Consider the following 15,339-nt stretch of genomic DNA (forward strand, 5'->3'; position numbering starts at 1 on the left):
TCAGGTAAAGGGAAATCATAGAGAAATAAAAAAACGTATGACTGTGAAATGGCGGGCAGCGCTGGCACAGTGTGAGAGCAAAGAGAGAAAGGATTGGCTGCATGAATAAATGAATGGACAGCAGATAGGGAGATGCTGTGTGCCAGCAGAGGATGGCTGCGCTGTGCAGCCGCTCTCCGTCTGGCCACCCACCCAGCTGACGGCCCTCTCAGCTCTGAAGTCACTAGCTGTGCTGCGTCCAATGTGGCAGCCACTCACAGGCATACCAGCCTGCAGAAAACTAGGCCACTGAACTCTGTCTGCCCTCTGGGTTTTTTCTTTCTATTTTTTTTTATAGATTAAACCCAAAAGGCTCAACTCCCCCACCTCCCGGCCGCAAAGCTTTTCTACCAGAGATGGGGAAAACTAAGTAGTAAACAAGAAACAAATATAGCCCTCCCTGTCTGAGGACGAGCGCGGGCTGCCCGCAGGCCTTCGCTGCAGAGATGAACTGCATACCTGTGTTTCCGCCCCAGCGATTCTTAGTCATCATTGTCTCAGACGCCCCGTCCCCCTGCCTCTGGGTTCAGGCTCGGCGTTGAGAAGTATCTCTTGTTGTGAGTGGACGATCCTGGCGCGTGATGTCACCAGAAACAGGTGTTAAGTAGGCTAGACACGGTTGCCGTGGCAACAGCGAAACCCACAGATGCGGCGGCTCTCCTCCGCCTCCTCCTCCTCCCTGTCGGCGTGTCTCTCCTCTGCAGGTCGAAGCCAGGGACAGAGACTCAGCGCGACGGCAGAAAGCTGACTAACACGACACGGATCCTCCCGGGGTCCACAACCTTTCAATATTAAATAAGCTGTATGATCCATTAACCCTTTGAGCTCAAGTCTGTAATAAACTGCACTTTTGTTCCCCTCATAGCGTGTGTAGATACGGGGATGCTGCCACATCCTTTCTCAGCGTAGAGCGTTATTCATCAGTTGTTTTGGGAAACAAGAATAATTGTAAAAATCATCCTCAGTTGCTACAGTCTTTTTTTTTTTTTTTTTTTTTTTAAATATTATAAAAGCGGTACTTGCTCCTGGAGATTTTAAAGTAACCCTCACTTTATGCTATGAAAGTGGAAATCCAGGGCACAAAATTTGTGTTAGCTAGCTAGGTCAGTGTCATTGTAAAGGGGTGCCATTGACTGAAGTGCCACAGTGTTGCACAAAGGGTTAATGATAAGACTAAGGCCATGCAAGGCCTGTTCCAAGTTATGTTTTTTTGCACATTTGTGAGATATTATGTCAGTATTTTAATTTTTCCAAGTGCCTTTTTATTATAGGTAAAATACAGAAGTTATACACTATAAGAAAAAAATGATTATATGAAAATATATTTTTTCCTGGCATCATGTTCTGTGGTTGAACATGCAGAATTTTAGAGTTGTAAAAGTCTCCAATTGGTACAACATAGCGGTGTTCTCCTGTTTTAGAGGAATTTTATTACGATATTGATAATAATGTCAATGAAAAGAAAAATGTTTAATAAAGCTGTATTTGATACAACGTGTGTATTTATTTCTGTTCAGAGCATACAATAAATTGACATGGAAATGTGCATAAGCGAGACATCAGCGAGGTAAATGTGACTCTGCCTCTTCAGACCAACATGTGCAGACTTGATGCTGCTGTCAAACTTCACTTAAATAAAAACAATCATATCACTCTGATTAATATCTAACACTTTTTCTTTGGTTTCCTGTTTCCTGTCAGCTGCAAGGTTTTTTTTTCTAGACTATTAAAATCATATGGACAGTGTTTACTTAAATATCTAAATAATATATGATGTGAGGATGGTCAACACACTAAGACACCTAACTCCTCATTGACTGTCTCTTCAGAATAAGCTCCTCATTTATAATTCACATCATCAAAATGTCTAGAAGAAATGAAGAACAGCCTGTCACTCTGTCTGTGGTTCATGGGTTTTAAAACCTGTATGCAGATTTCGGTTGACTCTACTATCTCTCCTGTTGATGGTCTTGTTAAGATTATTACAAGCATGTCGAAGAATATTCAGGAACTAAAAGTCAGACTTGCTGACTTTGATGACTTAAATGCCAATAAGAAGAAAAGCATGGATGAAATCAAAATCTCATTTTTACCAAACATCCACTAATGAGCTGGATTACCTGGAAAACCAGTCAAGGAGAAATAACCCAGTCACTGATGATTACCAGACACACAACATGCATCACAGCTTGACACTGAGAGCAAAGCAAAAGATCTCTCTCACCACTTTAAAACTGACCCGAAGCTCACTGAAACTGAGAGAGCACATGGCAGGAAATTATGGCCACACTGGACACCCAAGACCAATTGTCCTGAAACTGATTCGGTTTAAGGATAAAGAAGAAATCCTGAAATGTGCAAAGAACTTTTTTTTATTAATGAAGACTTTTCAGAAAGCGTTTGACTGAGGAGAAAAGAACTGCTGTCAACTGAGAGCTGAGAGACTGAAAGGCAATATCGCCTACTAGAGGTATGACAAGTGAGTTGTTGTAAAGTTCTAAAGATTAAGCTAAAATATATAAAGTAATTCAGAATTATTATCAGAAGCATGAAGCATTTTTATCATCTTCATATCATATTCAACAAGATGTTCAAAGGACTTTCATTCAGCTTCAAATGATCATTTTTCCATCAAAGTTAGAGATTTATCTCTGGAATTCACTAAATCCATGTTTGAAATCATCATCTTCTTTAACAATTTTCAAATCACATTTTTTTTTTTTTAATCTCCTATTTAAAGAGATCTTTGGGTAACTGACCACAATTTCACTTCATGCATATTTAGTCTCCAAATTTCCTCTTCTTTAGTTGCTGTTGTACTCATCATTTTATTGCTTTATTATCTAGGTGAGGACTCGTATAAGCCCTCCTGGTCTTCTTTCCTCCCCTGCCAAGCTTTTACCTGCTTCGTGTGCATCTATAGTATATGTGAAGATAATAAGCTCATATTCTTACCACTATTGTTTGAACTGCCCTGTTATGAAATGACATCCATTGCCAAAAATGCCACAAAGTCAAGGCTAGAGAAAAAGAGAAGGTTTTTATTGGGTTATAATTTACAGAGGACGGGAACAGGAAAAACAGGGCGAGCATCATTTTACAGTTCATGTTTCTGTATTCTGCGACTTTTCTTGTGTCTGTATATTTAGCTCCTCGTCTAGACGCTCTTTAGCCCGCACCACCTGGACACAAACAATAATAATAATGACTCAGAGAGAGGGAAGACACTTTTGAAATAACAAAATTACACTATGGGTTGCACAGAGCAGAGAGGAATGGGTGAGAGATAAAAGCAGCAACAGCCATCGACCTGGTTCAAAGCGTGGATTCCTCCCACACGCATTGAGTCACATTAGTCATAATTTGATATTTAACCCAGACAGAAAAACAGATCTTTGTTTGTTTGGATGTTATGAGCAAAACAGAGTGACTGAGGGCACATCTGAGGATCATTGTTCCCCGCTGCACTAGCTTCAACACAAGGCGTTTTACATGACTGAGCCACAAAAAACACTGTGAAGATAAGAAAAACTGAAAAAAGCTCCTTGGAATCTGCAAATGTTTTAATGATCTCCATCCTCATAGGAGACTCAACTGCGTCAGTGAGTCAGCCTTAAAATGGTTTACAAAACAGTCACAGTCAGCTTCACGTCATGCTTTGGTCACCTGGCCTGCAGGCTGAGAAGTGAACAGTTGACCCGGGCTGCAGAATAATTGGGTCACCAGTGACTGCGAGCATGTTACTATACAACATTTTACATGTTTTGTTTTTGTGTTGTATATATATTTTCCACTCTACACTCACTCCACTCTCAGCTCTCAACTGAAACGCTTTGTGCAAACGATGCAACAACATACAGCGAAGTGCAAGGTCTCACATCCTGCGATACAGAATACTTACTTTTGACTGTAAATAAAACGAACCGCCCACGGCCTTGTCATTCACTTTAAAAAGGTGCTCGTAGTTCTGCAAAAGAGAAATGCTTCAGTTTCAACTAACAGCATTTGATCTTGATTTAAAACATCACAGAACCACAGCAGAGACATATGGACCAGTACCAGCAGAGAGAGCGTTTGTACCTTCTGAATCTCCTCAGGGCTGAGTGTGGACACATTGAGGATTTGCTGCGCCTCTTGCAGGCTCATCCCTGTGAGGCTGGAGGCTGCAGCGGACTGCTGACCTGCTTGGCTCCTGGCCTGCGCTGCTGCTTGACTGGCTGTGAGAGAAAACACAGCACACACAAGGACTTCATTTCAATAGACGACCTAAAAGAACGTGAAAGCAAAAATGATTTTACATTGAGCTGCAACTTAAGCTGGGTGATCACCTGAGCAGTCTGAAATATTATTACCATTTTCACCCAGCCCTTACTGCAATGAACAATATTTTATTATTTTTTAATTATTATATAATAATATATTTTTTTATTATTTGATATTTTTTTGATAACTCGTTTAGTTTAGCTTTAAAATGTCAGAAAACACTGAAAATTGTCCATCACAGTTTTCCTGAATCACGGGTCTTGCTTCAAATGAATTGTTTTGTGGGATCAAAAATTCAAACCAAAGAAAACTCCTTCAACAAGCTGAATTATTCTCTGTCAATCTGTTTAACACAGCACGTTTAAAATCAGTGACATTACAGCCAAGTCATGGATCATACCTGCATATTCTTGCCGTAAAGCACGCGCAAATGCACGCCCCACCACCTGCGCTCCCATCACAACGATCTGTGCAAGATACTTGGCCTGCAGGGGAGAGGACACAGCTTCAAGAATGCAAAAATCTAGCAATAAACAGACGAATGATCTGACAGTGACAGTCATGGGAACCAAACGACCAGTCAGTGCTTATTAGTTTGGTATGTGACGTAACAGAATGACACAATTAAGCTGATGTCAGACTGAGGCAGGACGTGCCTGCAGGTACGGATGTAAGAAGCACCTTCATGACAGCTGTTAACACCTCGACAGCGCTTCCAGACGCGCCTCCGCACTGCTTAGACATGAATTAACATTGTGGTTTATTAATTTCTACCTAAATCACATAAAATATGTCCCACTGAAGAGTATTCAGCTACCTAATGGAACGTTAACGCTGTTGGAAAAGCTACTCATGCTAATGCTAGCTAGCATCACAGCCCCCTGACTCGCTAATGTCTGCTATGAGTTTGGAAACATAAACGCGACCATTTTAAAGAGTATTCTTACCATTTTATAACATTATACAGGTCCCTCGGATAGGTTATGGCTTCTGTTTTCACACATGGACACCAATGAAGGTTACTGAAGGGTCATAGTTCAAGGAAGCATCGAGAACACTGAATTCAAGATAAACCAGGTGAATGGCTAGATTTCTTATACTGACCCCTACTGGCCGGGTAGTCAAACTGCAGCCTCTCGCTCAGGACTGACGACTGAGTTAATATCGTTCCTTCTTCTTTTTTCTAAATGTAAATGTATTTATTTAATTTATTGGGTAAATTTATACACTTATTTTGTCTGCAATTTCTGGGCACCCACTGTCTCCACCACAGAGACCTTAATGTCTGTGAGCTCATAAATCAATTTATGGGTCATGTATCCACCTAATCACAAAAGGACAAGTAGTACTGGGTTCAAAAGGTGTTTATTGCGAGACAGTATTGAAAAAAAAAAATCCACAAACCATAACTCAAATAAGACAGAAAAAAACAACAATGCTTTACTCACTGTATAAAAAGGAAGTTGTTTTTTTCAATACAATGGAAGGCAAGTTAATCCAACCCACACATTACAAAGTATGGCGGTCGAGAATCACAAGCACATACAATCAACATCACACAAACACTGACGACACCTGCAGTTCATTTGTACAACATGATGCGCACGATGGTTTATTTCTTTCCATCAGAGGTTGTAAACAAACTTGGTAGGTTCAAGCCTGGATTATTGTTCTGGATATTGCTGTAGCCCTGATTGGTAAAATACATGATGGCTGCTATGGCTGCATTGTAAGTTATTAATACTGTGCTGTTTTTCTGTAATTAACACCATGATTACTTATTAAACATTAGATAAGAAAATTAGCTCATTTATGTGAGGAATGTCCCCCAAACAGTCTGAAAACCAACAAAGATTGTGATTAAAAACTCCACTGCCCAGCAAAACAAGAAGAGAAAGCAAGGAAACAATCATCTCAGAGTATACAAAGGCCCCTCTGGTTTGGCTTTAACAACATCTCGGTTTCACTGACCTCTAACGCCTACTCATAAGACTATTATATGACCACTGGATGGCAAAATCAAATCAGACATACAGGAATACATAATCATGTTAAAATGGCATCTTATGCTATCGTTGGCTAACAAACAAGAGCGAACTTTATGTTGTTGTCATTAGAAATTCCAGTTCATGGCCAAACATGAGCACTGGTGACCCTGTTGTATCCTCGGTGCGGTTTTTGCTGCTGAAGGCTTGAACATGTTACAGTAATCGTGTGTGTGTGTGCGTGTGTGTGTGTGTTTTACCTGACCAAACAGGAAGACCAAGGTTTCTGTTATCAGATGCATGATGTTCACTTATTCAACGTAATCTTTTTTTTTTTTTTTTTTCAACATTACATCTTTGAAAGACACATTGCGACTGAGCGTGCTCGCGTGACCGGCCGGTAGAAAAAGCAAGCTGTGGTCCACTGTGGAGGTAAATGTGCACACAGACAGCAAATTTTGTATGCAGTGCTACACAACCTGGTGCCTGGAGATCAGAAAATAACAGAATGAGCACATATCACTATCATGCTTAAACCATGGACACATACCACAGACAACAGTTATTTGTCATCAGTGTAACTGCTTGGGGTTGGGACGAATATATTTGTCACTTTATTTTGCTAATTAAATGGTCTGCCTCTGAAGGACAAGTGAGAGCCACTGCCCAGTGACAGACTCTATTCAGGGAGCTAACCCTGTAGCACAAAGAGGCATTAATGGTTTATTTGAGCCAAAGACTCACTAAGACGGTCTTGGTGAGTTTCATTCTGTTTCTGTCAACTTTGAATTAAGTGTGTTTTACAATCAGTTTAGAGGGCAATTAAGCTCATGTGAAACCACTGACTTAGATTCACCACAAGCATGTTTGCTATATACGTTCAGCTATTGTTGTATCATTGTGTATGGTGGGATTTTTTAAAATCAGTGTGATATCATGTTGCAGTTTACACTAGTATAACAAAGCAATGCCTACGTCAGATTGATCCCAGAGTGACTTCTGAAATATCTAATAATCACATATCAAATATCATGCAGTCCAATACGATGAACACCAACTCGACAACGTGACATTTGATCCAAACCTTAACAGACATTGTGATGCGTATCCATATCAGAAGGTGTTGTAGCTATTGTGATTCGCTTTCCTCGAATCATTCATACTTTCACATTGTACAGTATTCTTTGCGTGTGCAGAAGGTGAGATGTTAGCTAATGTTAGCTGATGAAGCTCAGAGGTCGTGTGGGTGGCCTCCATCTTGACATTTGATCTTCTCCCTCCTCCCTGCTGTTGGCACCATGATTGAACCGAAGGCAAGATGATGTCCCCTCTAGTCATCCTGGACAACACAACAGCCACAGTTAGCAAAGATGGATTACAGAAATGTAATGTGATTAGCATTACATTAATACCTTTGATGTTAAGGTCTTAATATTTAGGTACTACTACTGTAAACCTTAAGCTGGGCGATAATGTACTGTTATCATCTATCAGCTCTCAGTGGAACAGTGCTGTGATAAAATTATGTAATATGTGTAACATCCCTGATCATATGTAAACAAGACATTAGCAGTTTTTTCTGTAAAGACTCATTCTCACAGCTGTTTCCGGCACATTCACTCACCCACTCGTCGTCATCCACACCCTCGAAGGACTCCTGCGGCAGGGGGTCGTCCATGTTCCCCAGCTTAGCCACCATGGCACTGAGCAGCTGGGCCACACACACACAGTCAGTGTTAAAGCATATCAAAAAAGTACTTTTATTCAGCAGCTATTGCGTGTACATGCACATCCTTTACTGAAGTAAAAGTAATAAAACCACACACTCCACTAAAAGTTAAAGCCCTGCGTTCAAAACTTAAGTGCGAGTATGAGTATAATCAGCTCACAGTGGTCCTCATCCTCACCTCCTCTTTCTTCTGTTCATCAGTCTTCTCCTCCAGGTAAACAGATGAGGGCAGGTATTTCCTCACTGGAGCCTCTTTAGGGGCCTCACTCACTGAAAAATAAAAACACACACACAGCATCAAACCAGGATCGTATACTGACATGCAGATTGTAGAGATAAGCATTATCATCTCAGTCAAGAGCTATGTTAGACAAGGTCACATGATACAAACACATATTCACACTCTGGTCTGTGTCCTCACCTGGCGTCATGTCTTTAGGCTTTAGGCTGATCTTTTTGTGCTGGCCGTTGGAGCCAGACAGCCAGGCAGAGGCGGTCAGTGCCGGTTCCCAACACACTGCTGTGTCTGTGTACACGTCGTCCTGGAAAAACTCTTTCTGCAGAACCCGGAGTCAGACGCATACAGTTATACCTTCTATTGTTAAAGCCAAAGCCATTTATTAAAATCAACCATCGGGGAGACGCATGTGTCCACTAGGTGGTGTAGTTGGCTCACCTTGACCCGTGGCACTCTGAAGGCCACTGGCTCTATGGACGTCTTGGTGAGCATTAGTCCGACAGCTATCTCCACTTCACGCACACTGCACTCCGTCTTGGGCAGGAAGGCCAAGCCCTGCAGAACACACACACACACACACACACACACACACACACACACACACACACACACACACAGCATCACGACGATGGCACATGCGTGCAGATGCATGGTGACTGCTAACTGAAATATGATGAAATGAATGAGTTCGGCTCAGTACCTTATGCGGCTCAGGAGAGCTAAAACTGCTGCACTCAATAAAGTGCGGCGCATCAGGAACGAGCTCATAAATGTGCACTCTGGTGTCACCCTGGAAAACACATGAAACACACAGCTTACATCGAATTCTTGCTTTGATCTCCATTTGGTTCAAATGTGACTTACATCCAACTATATAATATTCTTTTTCTTTGCCTACTTTTCCAGTGAGGATGACCACGCTGGTGTCGGGGTCGTAAAAAGGGATGAGGGTAGAGGGGGAGATGTCCACAAGGGTGCTGGCTATAGCTCCAGAGGACAGGGAGTCAGCAGAGTACAGGTAGAGTCCTCTCTCACTGCGACTGAAGAACAAGAAAGAGTCCGTGGTGAGCCTTTCTTCTGATGGATATGTGGACACATTTTGCATATATTTGTGTTTGCCATGTTCAGTACCTGTCAAATCCTGACACCAACAGATACTTGCCCTCACACACCCACACTGCTCGAGCTCCCCTGTGGCCCTCAGGACCTGGGCCCTCCTGATTAAACAGAAAACAGCACAGTGACAAACTGTGATGCGCCACTTCCTGTCCAGCGATGCCTCTTAGATATTCTAATGCACTGTATAGGCAGCTTATTGCTCTTACAAAGCAGTGACACACTGCTGTGTAAAAAAAACCCCAAAATAAATAAAAGATTAAAAAAAAAAAGAAAATATGAAAAGATCCACCAAATTATATTGCTCTAATGTGGTTAATTCATGTTTTGTTAAATGAAATGTAAGCATGAATATAAAGAGGAGACTGTATGTGTTTATTTTATGTACTTATAACTTTTTCGTTTTTAAGTTTATTTATTTATCTGTACTTGTTTCCTTGTGCTGCTGTAACACCTGAATTTCCCCTCTGTGTGATCAATAAAGGATTATCTTAACTGATCTCTTCCTCGTGCAGATAATGCACACCTAAAGACAAATCTCACCTTCTTTTCATTGCATCCTCCCACATCCTCCGATGTGTTGTACATACCTGCACTGGTGCAGTGGACTTGCGGGGGTCATAGATGCGAACTTTCCCATCTTTGCACACTGTGGCCAGGAGCTTGCCATCTGGACTCCACGCCATGGCAAAGACCTGAATATAACCCAGAAGAGAAGACAAGGAAGAAGAAGACGAAAGCCAAAATGAAGAGTTGATATATTCACTCCAGTATGAGTCAGCAAACCAACATATACCCCAAATTTTACTTATTTAGTTATGTATTCCACAATTTCATCAAGGCATAAATCTTGGTCACCCACCTGGTCCTGGTGACCTGTGAGGACTTTGACCTGATCTCTGGTGTCCAGGTTCCACAGTCTGACTGTGAGATCGTAGGATGAAGACACCAGCAAGTCGCTGGCCACAGGGTGGAACTTGATGGAGTAAATCTTCTCCGTGTGGCCTTTGAGGGGTCAGAGCAGCTGTCAATCTACCTGACATTTACTGTAATATCATGACCTTCTTCCTTCTTTCACATGAAACTGTTCACATAGATGCACTGTAAGTCTTTATACCTGCAAGTCTTTGTACTGCATGAATTGTTGTGTGTCAGTGGGCACTATCTTACCTTGCAAGATGAACGCAGGCTCAGTCAGGGTCTCTTTCAGCCCTCCCTCTGGTACCTGCCACACCCGGATCTTTGCATCATCACCAGCTAACACAGAGAGAGACACGTCAAATCACACTCACGCACTTAGAGCAGTCAATGCATACATCCGTCTGCAGACGCTCACATCTCTACAGCACATGTGTTCACTCACCCACAGCAAGTCTGTGCGTGTCAAAGGGGTCCCAAGAGAAGTCGACCACATTTACAGAGTTCTGGATGGTGGGCAGGGCTGTGTCTGGAAGCCTGCCAGGCTGAGAGCGCTGAGGAGAGGAGAATACACAGCCTCAAGTCATTGAAGAACAACAGAAAAAAGGCATGCTCAACAGAGAACGAGACCACCACTAAATCAACGTGACATAAACACTTTTTAGTTTCATTTCCAGCCTTTGTCGTACCTCAAAGATGCCGATCTGGCCCCCGGAGATGGCGAGTGGCACCGCCACGCGCTGGGGGTTGACACAGAAGCCGTCACATTCGCCTGGTGTAGTCAGGTTGAGGCCATGCAGGTTGGTGATGTGTGTGTCCCGGTGCATCACTGCTCCCTGGATGTGGCGGAACTTGGAAGTTGGCCCTTGATCGGAGATAATTCTGACTTAACACTCAGTAAAGAATTAAAATGACAGACTCCATGATGAAGAATGAGGTGTGTGTGTGTGTGTGTGTGTGTGTGTGTGTGTGTGTGTGTGTGTGTGTGTGTGTGTGTGTGTGTGTGTGTGTTCATACCCAGCAGGCTGTGGATGGCCTTGGCGCTTTGGCTGGGACTTGGGCTGGGGAGGAAGCCTGAGGAGAGGCCGGAGGTGGAGGAGGGAGAGCGGGACGGGGCAGCGCTGCTGCTGGGAGTGCTCAGAGGACTGCTGGAGGTGGAGCAGCCGTGTGCCGGATCCTGCAGAACAGCAGGGTGGCTGTTAACTTGTCACAGTAAAAAAAAACTTTCTGTCTTTTATTTTACAGCTGCGCATTTTGGATGGAGTACCATCATTACATCGACAGTCAGTGTGTGTGTCTCTCACCTCCTTGCTCCCCCCGCTAGCCAGCTCCTTCTTTGCAGGCGTCTGCTTTGCTGGTGGAGCCTTCGGTTTGGGCTGCTTGTCTGGGTGGAGGCTGACTTTCTCCACCTGAGGACAAACAGAGGTGATTGTTTGAGGCGTCCGTACAGCCTGAAGACAAGATAAACTTGTTGAAGGTGGAGATTTTTTACCTGCTTGTCTCCTCCCTGCCACCACTCCTCAGCAGACATGGCTGGAGTTGTGCCCACTGTATCTGGGTAAAGGTCATCATGAAACTCCTGGCCCGAATGCTGGAAGACACACGCAGATAAGCATGCATGAAAACACCAACATGTACATTCCACGCACATGTTACCAATCTGCTGCATGTGCACTGTGCACAAACACACCTTACGAGGAACTTGATAGCTGATTGGCACAATGCAGCTGTCTGTCAGCTGAAGCACGCGCATCACTTCGCAGGACATGACATCCAACGCCAGCTTGGGCACCATGGCAGCGCCTCGTGTCGAGGCGTCTGTCAGACAGTGGCTCACTGCAGAGAGAAAAGAGAGCGAGAGAGATCAGATACGAGGAGAAGGAGTGGTAAAAATCTGACAGATAACAGATGACCAAGCTTCACCTTGTGAGAGAAAAGGCTCAGAGGTGGACACTTCAAAGCAATCAATCACGGTGTCTCCCTGCCAGAGAGAGAGAACAGTAACTCAAACATGATGCACCGGACAGACAACCTTTAAAGTACGCAACCGCCAAAGCTGCTGGTTTCCTGACTGTGACACGGCAACACCAAACCTTTCAGGCATAAATTCCTATAAGTTTTCACCTGACAGAACAGAGGGGCATTCAGCTACATCTTACCATGCCCGCCAGTATGAGCAGACTGGTGTCTTCGTCAAACAGAGGGATCAGCATCCTGAAAGCAAACAAATGAGAAAGAGATGTTCAAATTGTGATCTGAAGCAGCACACTGATGCAGCACACCTATTACATCATTATTTAAATATGCCACAGGGTCCATGGGTTGAAGTTTTACAAATGCACCACTAGATGGAGCAGTATGCTCAATGTTAGGGCTAAAGCGGTCAGAACAGACTTGAGCTGTGTCTGATTTTTCCCCCCTGATCTTTATCTGCAGGTTAGGGAAAAAAAGCTCTGTGAAGTGAAGTGTGAAGTGAAACAAATGCAGAATCAATCACATGCACTGATTTGTATTCCTTTGTGCTTTTAAGTTGCACAATAAAAGGCTAAAAAATATCAAAGAAGAAAAGCATAAAAGCCACGAGGAATTCAATATGTTGTCAAATAGACCAAGAAAAACAAACCAAGGGCGAAAAGTTGAGGATTACTTTCATTATTGCTTAATCTGCTCTGAATATTTTCAATTACTTGATGCATTTTAGTCAACAAAGGGAGAGAAAGTCGTGAAAAACAACCATCATAGTTTCCTAAATGACCTCTTCAACCCAAAAAGACAGTCAGTTTACTATCACATTTACACAGAAACACAGCAAATCCTCAAATAATGCAGGATTTTCCTATAAAAACAAACAATGTACAGATACCTACAAAAGTAATCCCTCTCAATCATCACTTATGACCCACTAGAAGTGTGTAGCAGTGTATTTTTCTGCAGAGATCCGGCCCTCTGCCTGTATTTTCTTATTATTTTGTGCTGCAGCGGGTTTGTAGACCCCAGCCAATCACAGCGTGCAGGTGAGGTCAGGGCACGCATCCAAGAGGAAGCTACAAAAATGGTGCACACAGCGGCGAGAAACACAAATATAGCGATGCAAAACACCCGGCGGACAAGACTTGTTCCAAAACGAGAGTGAATCTAGGTTTGGCTTTCACCCACTGGGAAGCATTGAAGGAGAGGATGGGGATGAAGAGCGGCGCCGAGTTGGCCCATTTTCTGTTGGAGAGGTTCGTGAGCTCTCTGAAGTATCATCTTTTCCATTACAGCAAATGTCATGCTCGCACTGATGAAGCTTGCAGTGTGCGTACAAGCAAAGCGCCTCCGCTGCCGTCGAGCCAGCGAGGAGCTGCCAAGCTTGAACGTTGTGTTTACAAACACTAACAGGCAATTCCTGCAAAGCACCCTGTACCTTTAAATGATTCATCAATCAGCAAAACAGTAGCTTCCGCCCAGGCAGGCGTAAACAAGGCCTCAGTCACCTGCTTCCTTGCATGATTTGAGGTAAGAAGATTGAGGGATGAGGAAACTGAATGAGCTCTTAACTCAATGGGGAAAGTACAACTGGTTGTAGTAAACAAACCAAACAGGAAATCTCGGCTTAGACAGGCGGCACACTTGCACAAACACAGGCACGGCCGACAAATCTCCCTCACTCTCTGCCTCTTACTCTCATTCATACAGAAATGTGTCTCCCTCGTCATCGATGAGAGTGGCGTGCTGTGCTGGTTTCCAGACAGGGAAAGAGGGCAGAGAGTGGCGGCTGATCGGACCACTTCACATCGCAGGCCACAGATAGGCTGATTAAAGTGCAGAGGCGGCCCCAGAGATTGGCTTATGATGATGACCTTGTGTAATGGCACTATTCTAGAGGAACGCCACTCGGCTGCCTCCACATCAACCGGGAATGACAGACTGGTGATGTAATGCTCCAACTATGACAATATAATGACAGACTTAGTGTGGGTATCTTAAGCAACGGCACATAGTGACACGCGATGGTCTGCGCTGTATACATGAGTGTGACTGTGTATCAGCAGCGCGTTCGTATGCGTTTGAAACAAGAAGATTTTCACAGTCTGACAAACTAACCTACACGAGCGCAGGCCCTAAAAACAGTCTGTATTAACTCACATCCTTCAAATAATTTTGCTCCTGGCAGTTTTGCAGTAATAGTACACGGAGAAACAACCGAATGCCCCTCATGACTGCGAAGGTGGGAACGCTTTTGGTAAACGTTTTCTGCCAGGAGGAAATAGTAGAAATATTAAATAATACTTTGTATGTGTGGGTAAGGTCTCTTTTATTGTTTACTGATCCCACAAAGGGAAACTGAAGTACAGATAGCATCGTAAAAATGGGTAACAAAATAAAAACTACTAAATACTACACACAAAAACATAAATACTGGAAATAAAGTGTACTGAGACAGAAATACAATACTCATACAGTCGTCCCAAATGTTAAAAACCACACAATGAGTGTGAATCTGTGTTTTATGATGTAAGACTGGAGGGCAAAATGTCTAAAAGCAGAGACAGGGATGACAAATCTTTCGGAATACATGCTGAGGGACAAACGTCTTCGGGTCTACCTTCCAGGTCGTCATCTTTATTTCATCCACACCATCTCTTTTTGATGGATCAACAAAACAAACCTGCATCACATCTCTCTAGTATCCCTCTCTCGCTCCATCTATCCCAGGCCTGTGGGGAAGGCAGCCTTCATGAGGGGCGACTGTGGGTTCCCATGTCGGAGTCAGTCCACAGGGAGTCCTCCATTCCCACACCCCTCTGGCTGCCTGTCTCCCTCTCCCTCACTCTCTCCTTTCCTACTCAACAACACCAACACCTTACGCCCCACAATCTCTTTGTCCCTCCAATCTTTACTATTTCTGCCAGTTGCCTCCACTTTCTCTGTGGCCATATCTCTGGTTTTCTCACAGTAAAACAGCCACATAACAGGAGTGGAGCTTTATCACTGATAATGGCCTCTGTTTACTATCGCTTTCATGCTCCACCTCACCACCAGCCCATTTTCCCACACATACGCGCATG

General features: G+C 43.4%; 2 protein-coding genes across 2 annotated transcripts in view; both read right to left on the reverse strand.

Annotated features, from left to right (window-relative positions):
- Positions 1–3,060: 3,060 nt before the first annotated feature.
- On the reverse strand, positions 3,061–5,355 carry pam16 (presequence translocase associated motor 16). Its single transcript, XM_070980801.1, has 5 exons — positions 5,250–5,355; positions 4,703–4,787; positions 4,120–4,256; positions 3,941–4,006; positions 3,061–3,221 (listed from the first exon to the last, which is right to left on the reverse strand). Exons 1-5 carry the CDS (start codon positions 5,250–5,252, stop codon positions 3,144–3,146), a joined length of 369 nt encoding a protein of 122 aa, XP_070836902.1. The 5' UTR covers positions 5,253–5,355; the 3' UTR covers positions 3,061–3,143.
- Positions 5,356–5,652: 297 nt separating this feature from the next.
- coro7 (coronin 7) overlaps positions 5,653–15,339 on the reverse strand; it is a 105,364-nt gene continuing 95,677 nt past the window's right edge. The window contains exons 10-28 of the mRNA XM_070980792.1: positions 12,448–12,502; positions 12,212–12,269; positions 11,979–12,124; positions 11,781–11,879; positions 11,593–11,697; positions 11,306–11,465; positions 10,978–11,153; positions 10,734–10,842; positions 10,541–10,627; positions 10,233–10,375; positions 9,961–10,065; positions 9,386–9,471; positions 9,153–9,294; positions 8,955–9,044; positions 8,693–8,809; positions 8,438–8,573; positions 8,195–8,286; positions 7,912–7,998; positions 5,653–7,626 (exon numbers count right to left, since the gene is read on the reverse strand). Of these exons, the coding sequence (XP_070836893.1) occupies positions 7,618–7,626; positions 7,912–7,998; positions 8,195–8,286; positions 8,438–8,573; positions 8,693–8,809; positions 8,955–9,044; positions 9,153–9,294; positions 9,386–9,471; positions 9,961–10,065; positions 10,233–10,375; positions 10,541–10,627; positions 10,734–10,842; positions 10,978–11,153; positions 11,306–11,465; positions 11,593–11,697; positions 11,781–11,879; positions 11,979–12,124; positions 12,212–12,269; positions 12,448–12,502 (2,002 nt within the window). The 3' untranslated portion in view covers positions 5,653–7,617. The remainder of the gene's footprint in view (positions 7,627–7,911; positions 7,999–8,194; positions 8,287–8,437; positions 8,574–8,692; positions 8,810–8,954; positions 9,045–9,152; positions 9,295–9,385; positions 9,472–9,960; positions 10,066–10,232; positions 10,376–10,540; positions 10,628–10,733; positions 10,843–10,977; positions 11,154–11,305; positions 11,466–11,592; positions 11,698–11,780; positions 11,880–11,978; positions 12,125–12,211; positions 12,270–12,447; positions 12,503–15,339) is intronic.

This window comes from Chaetodon trifascialis, chromosome 15 (assembly GCF_039877785.1).
Source record: "Chaetodon trifascialis isolate fChaTrf1 chromosome 15, fChaTrf1.hap1, whole genome shotgun sequence".
Taxonomy (NCBI): domain Eukaryota; kingdom Metazoa; phylum Chordata; class Actinopteri; order Chaetodontiformes; family Chaetodontidae; genus Chaetodon; species Chaetodon trifascialis.

Bases quoted from the DNA above. Each gene is read 5' to 3' on its own strand.
- pam16 (XM_070980801.1), bottom strand. The intron at 4,007-4,119 runs GTACAAACGCTC...TCTCTTTTGCAG, and splicing joins GCCCTGAGGAGATTCAGAAG to AACTACGAGCACCTTTTTAA. The intron at 3,222-3,940 runs GTAAGTATTCTG...GTTTGTGTCCAG, and splicing joins CGTTTTATTTACAGTCAAAA to GTGGTGCGGGCTAAAGAGCG.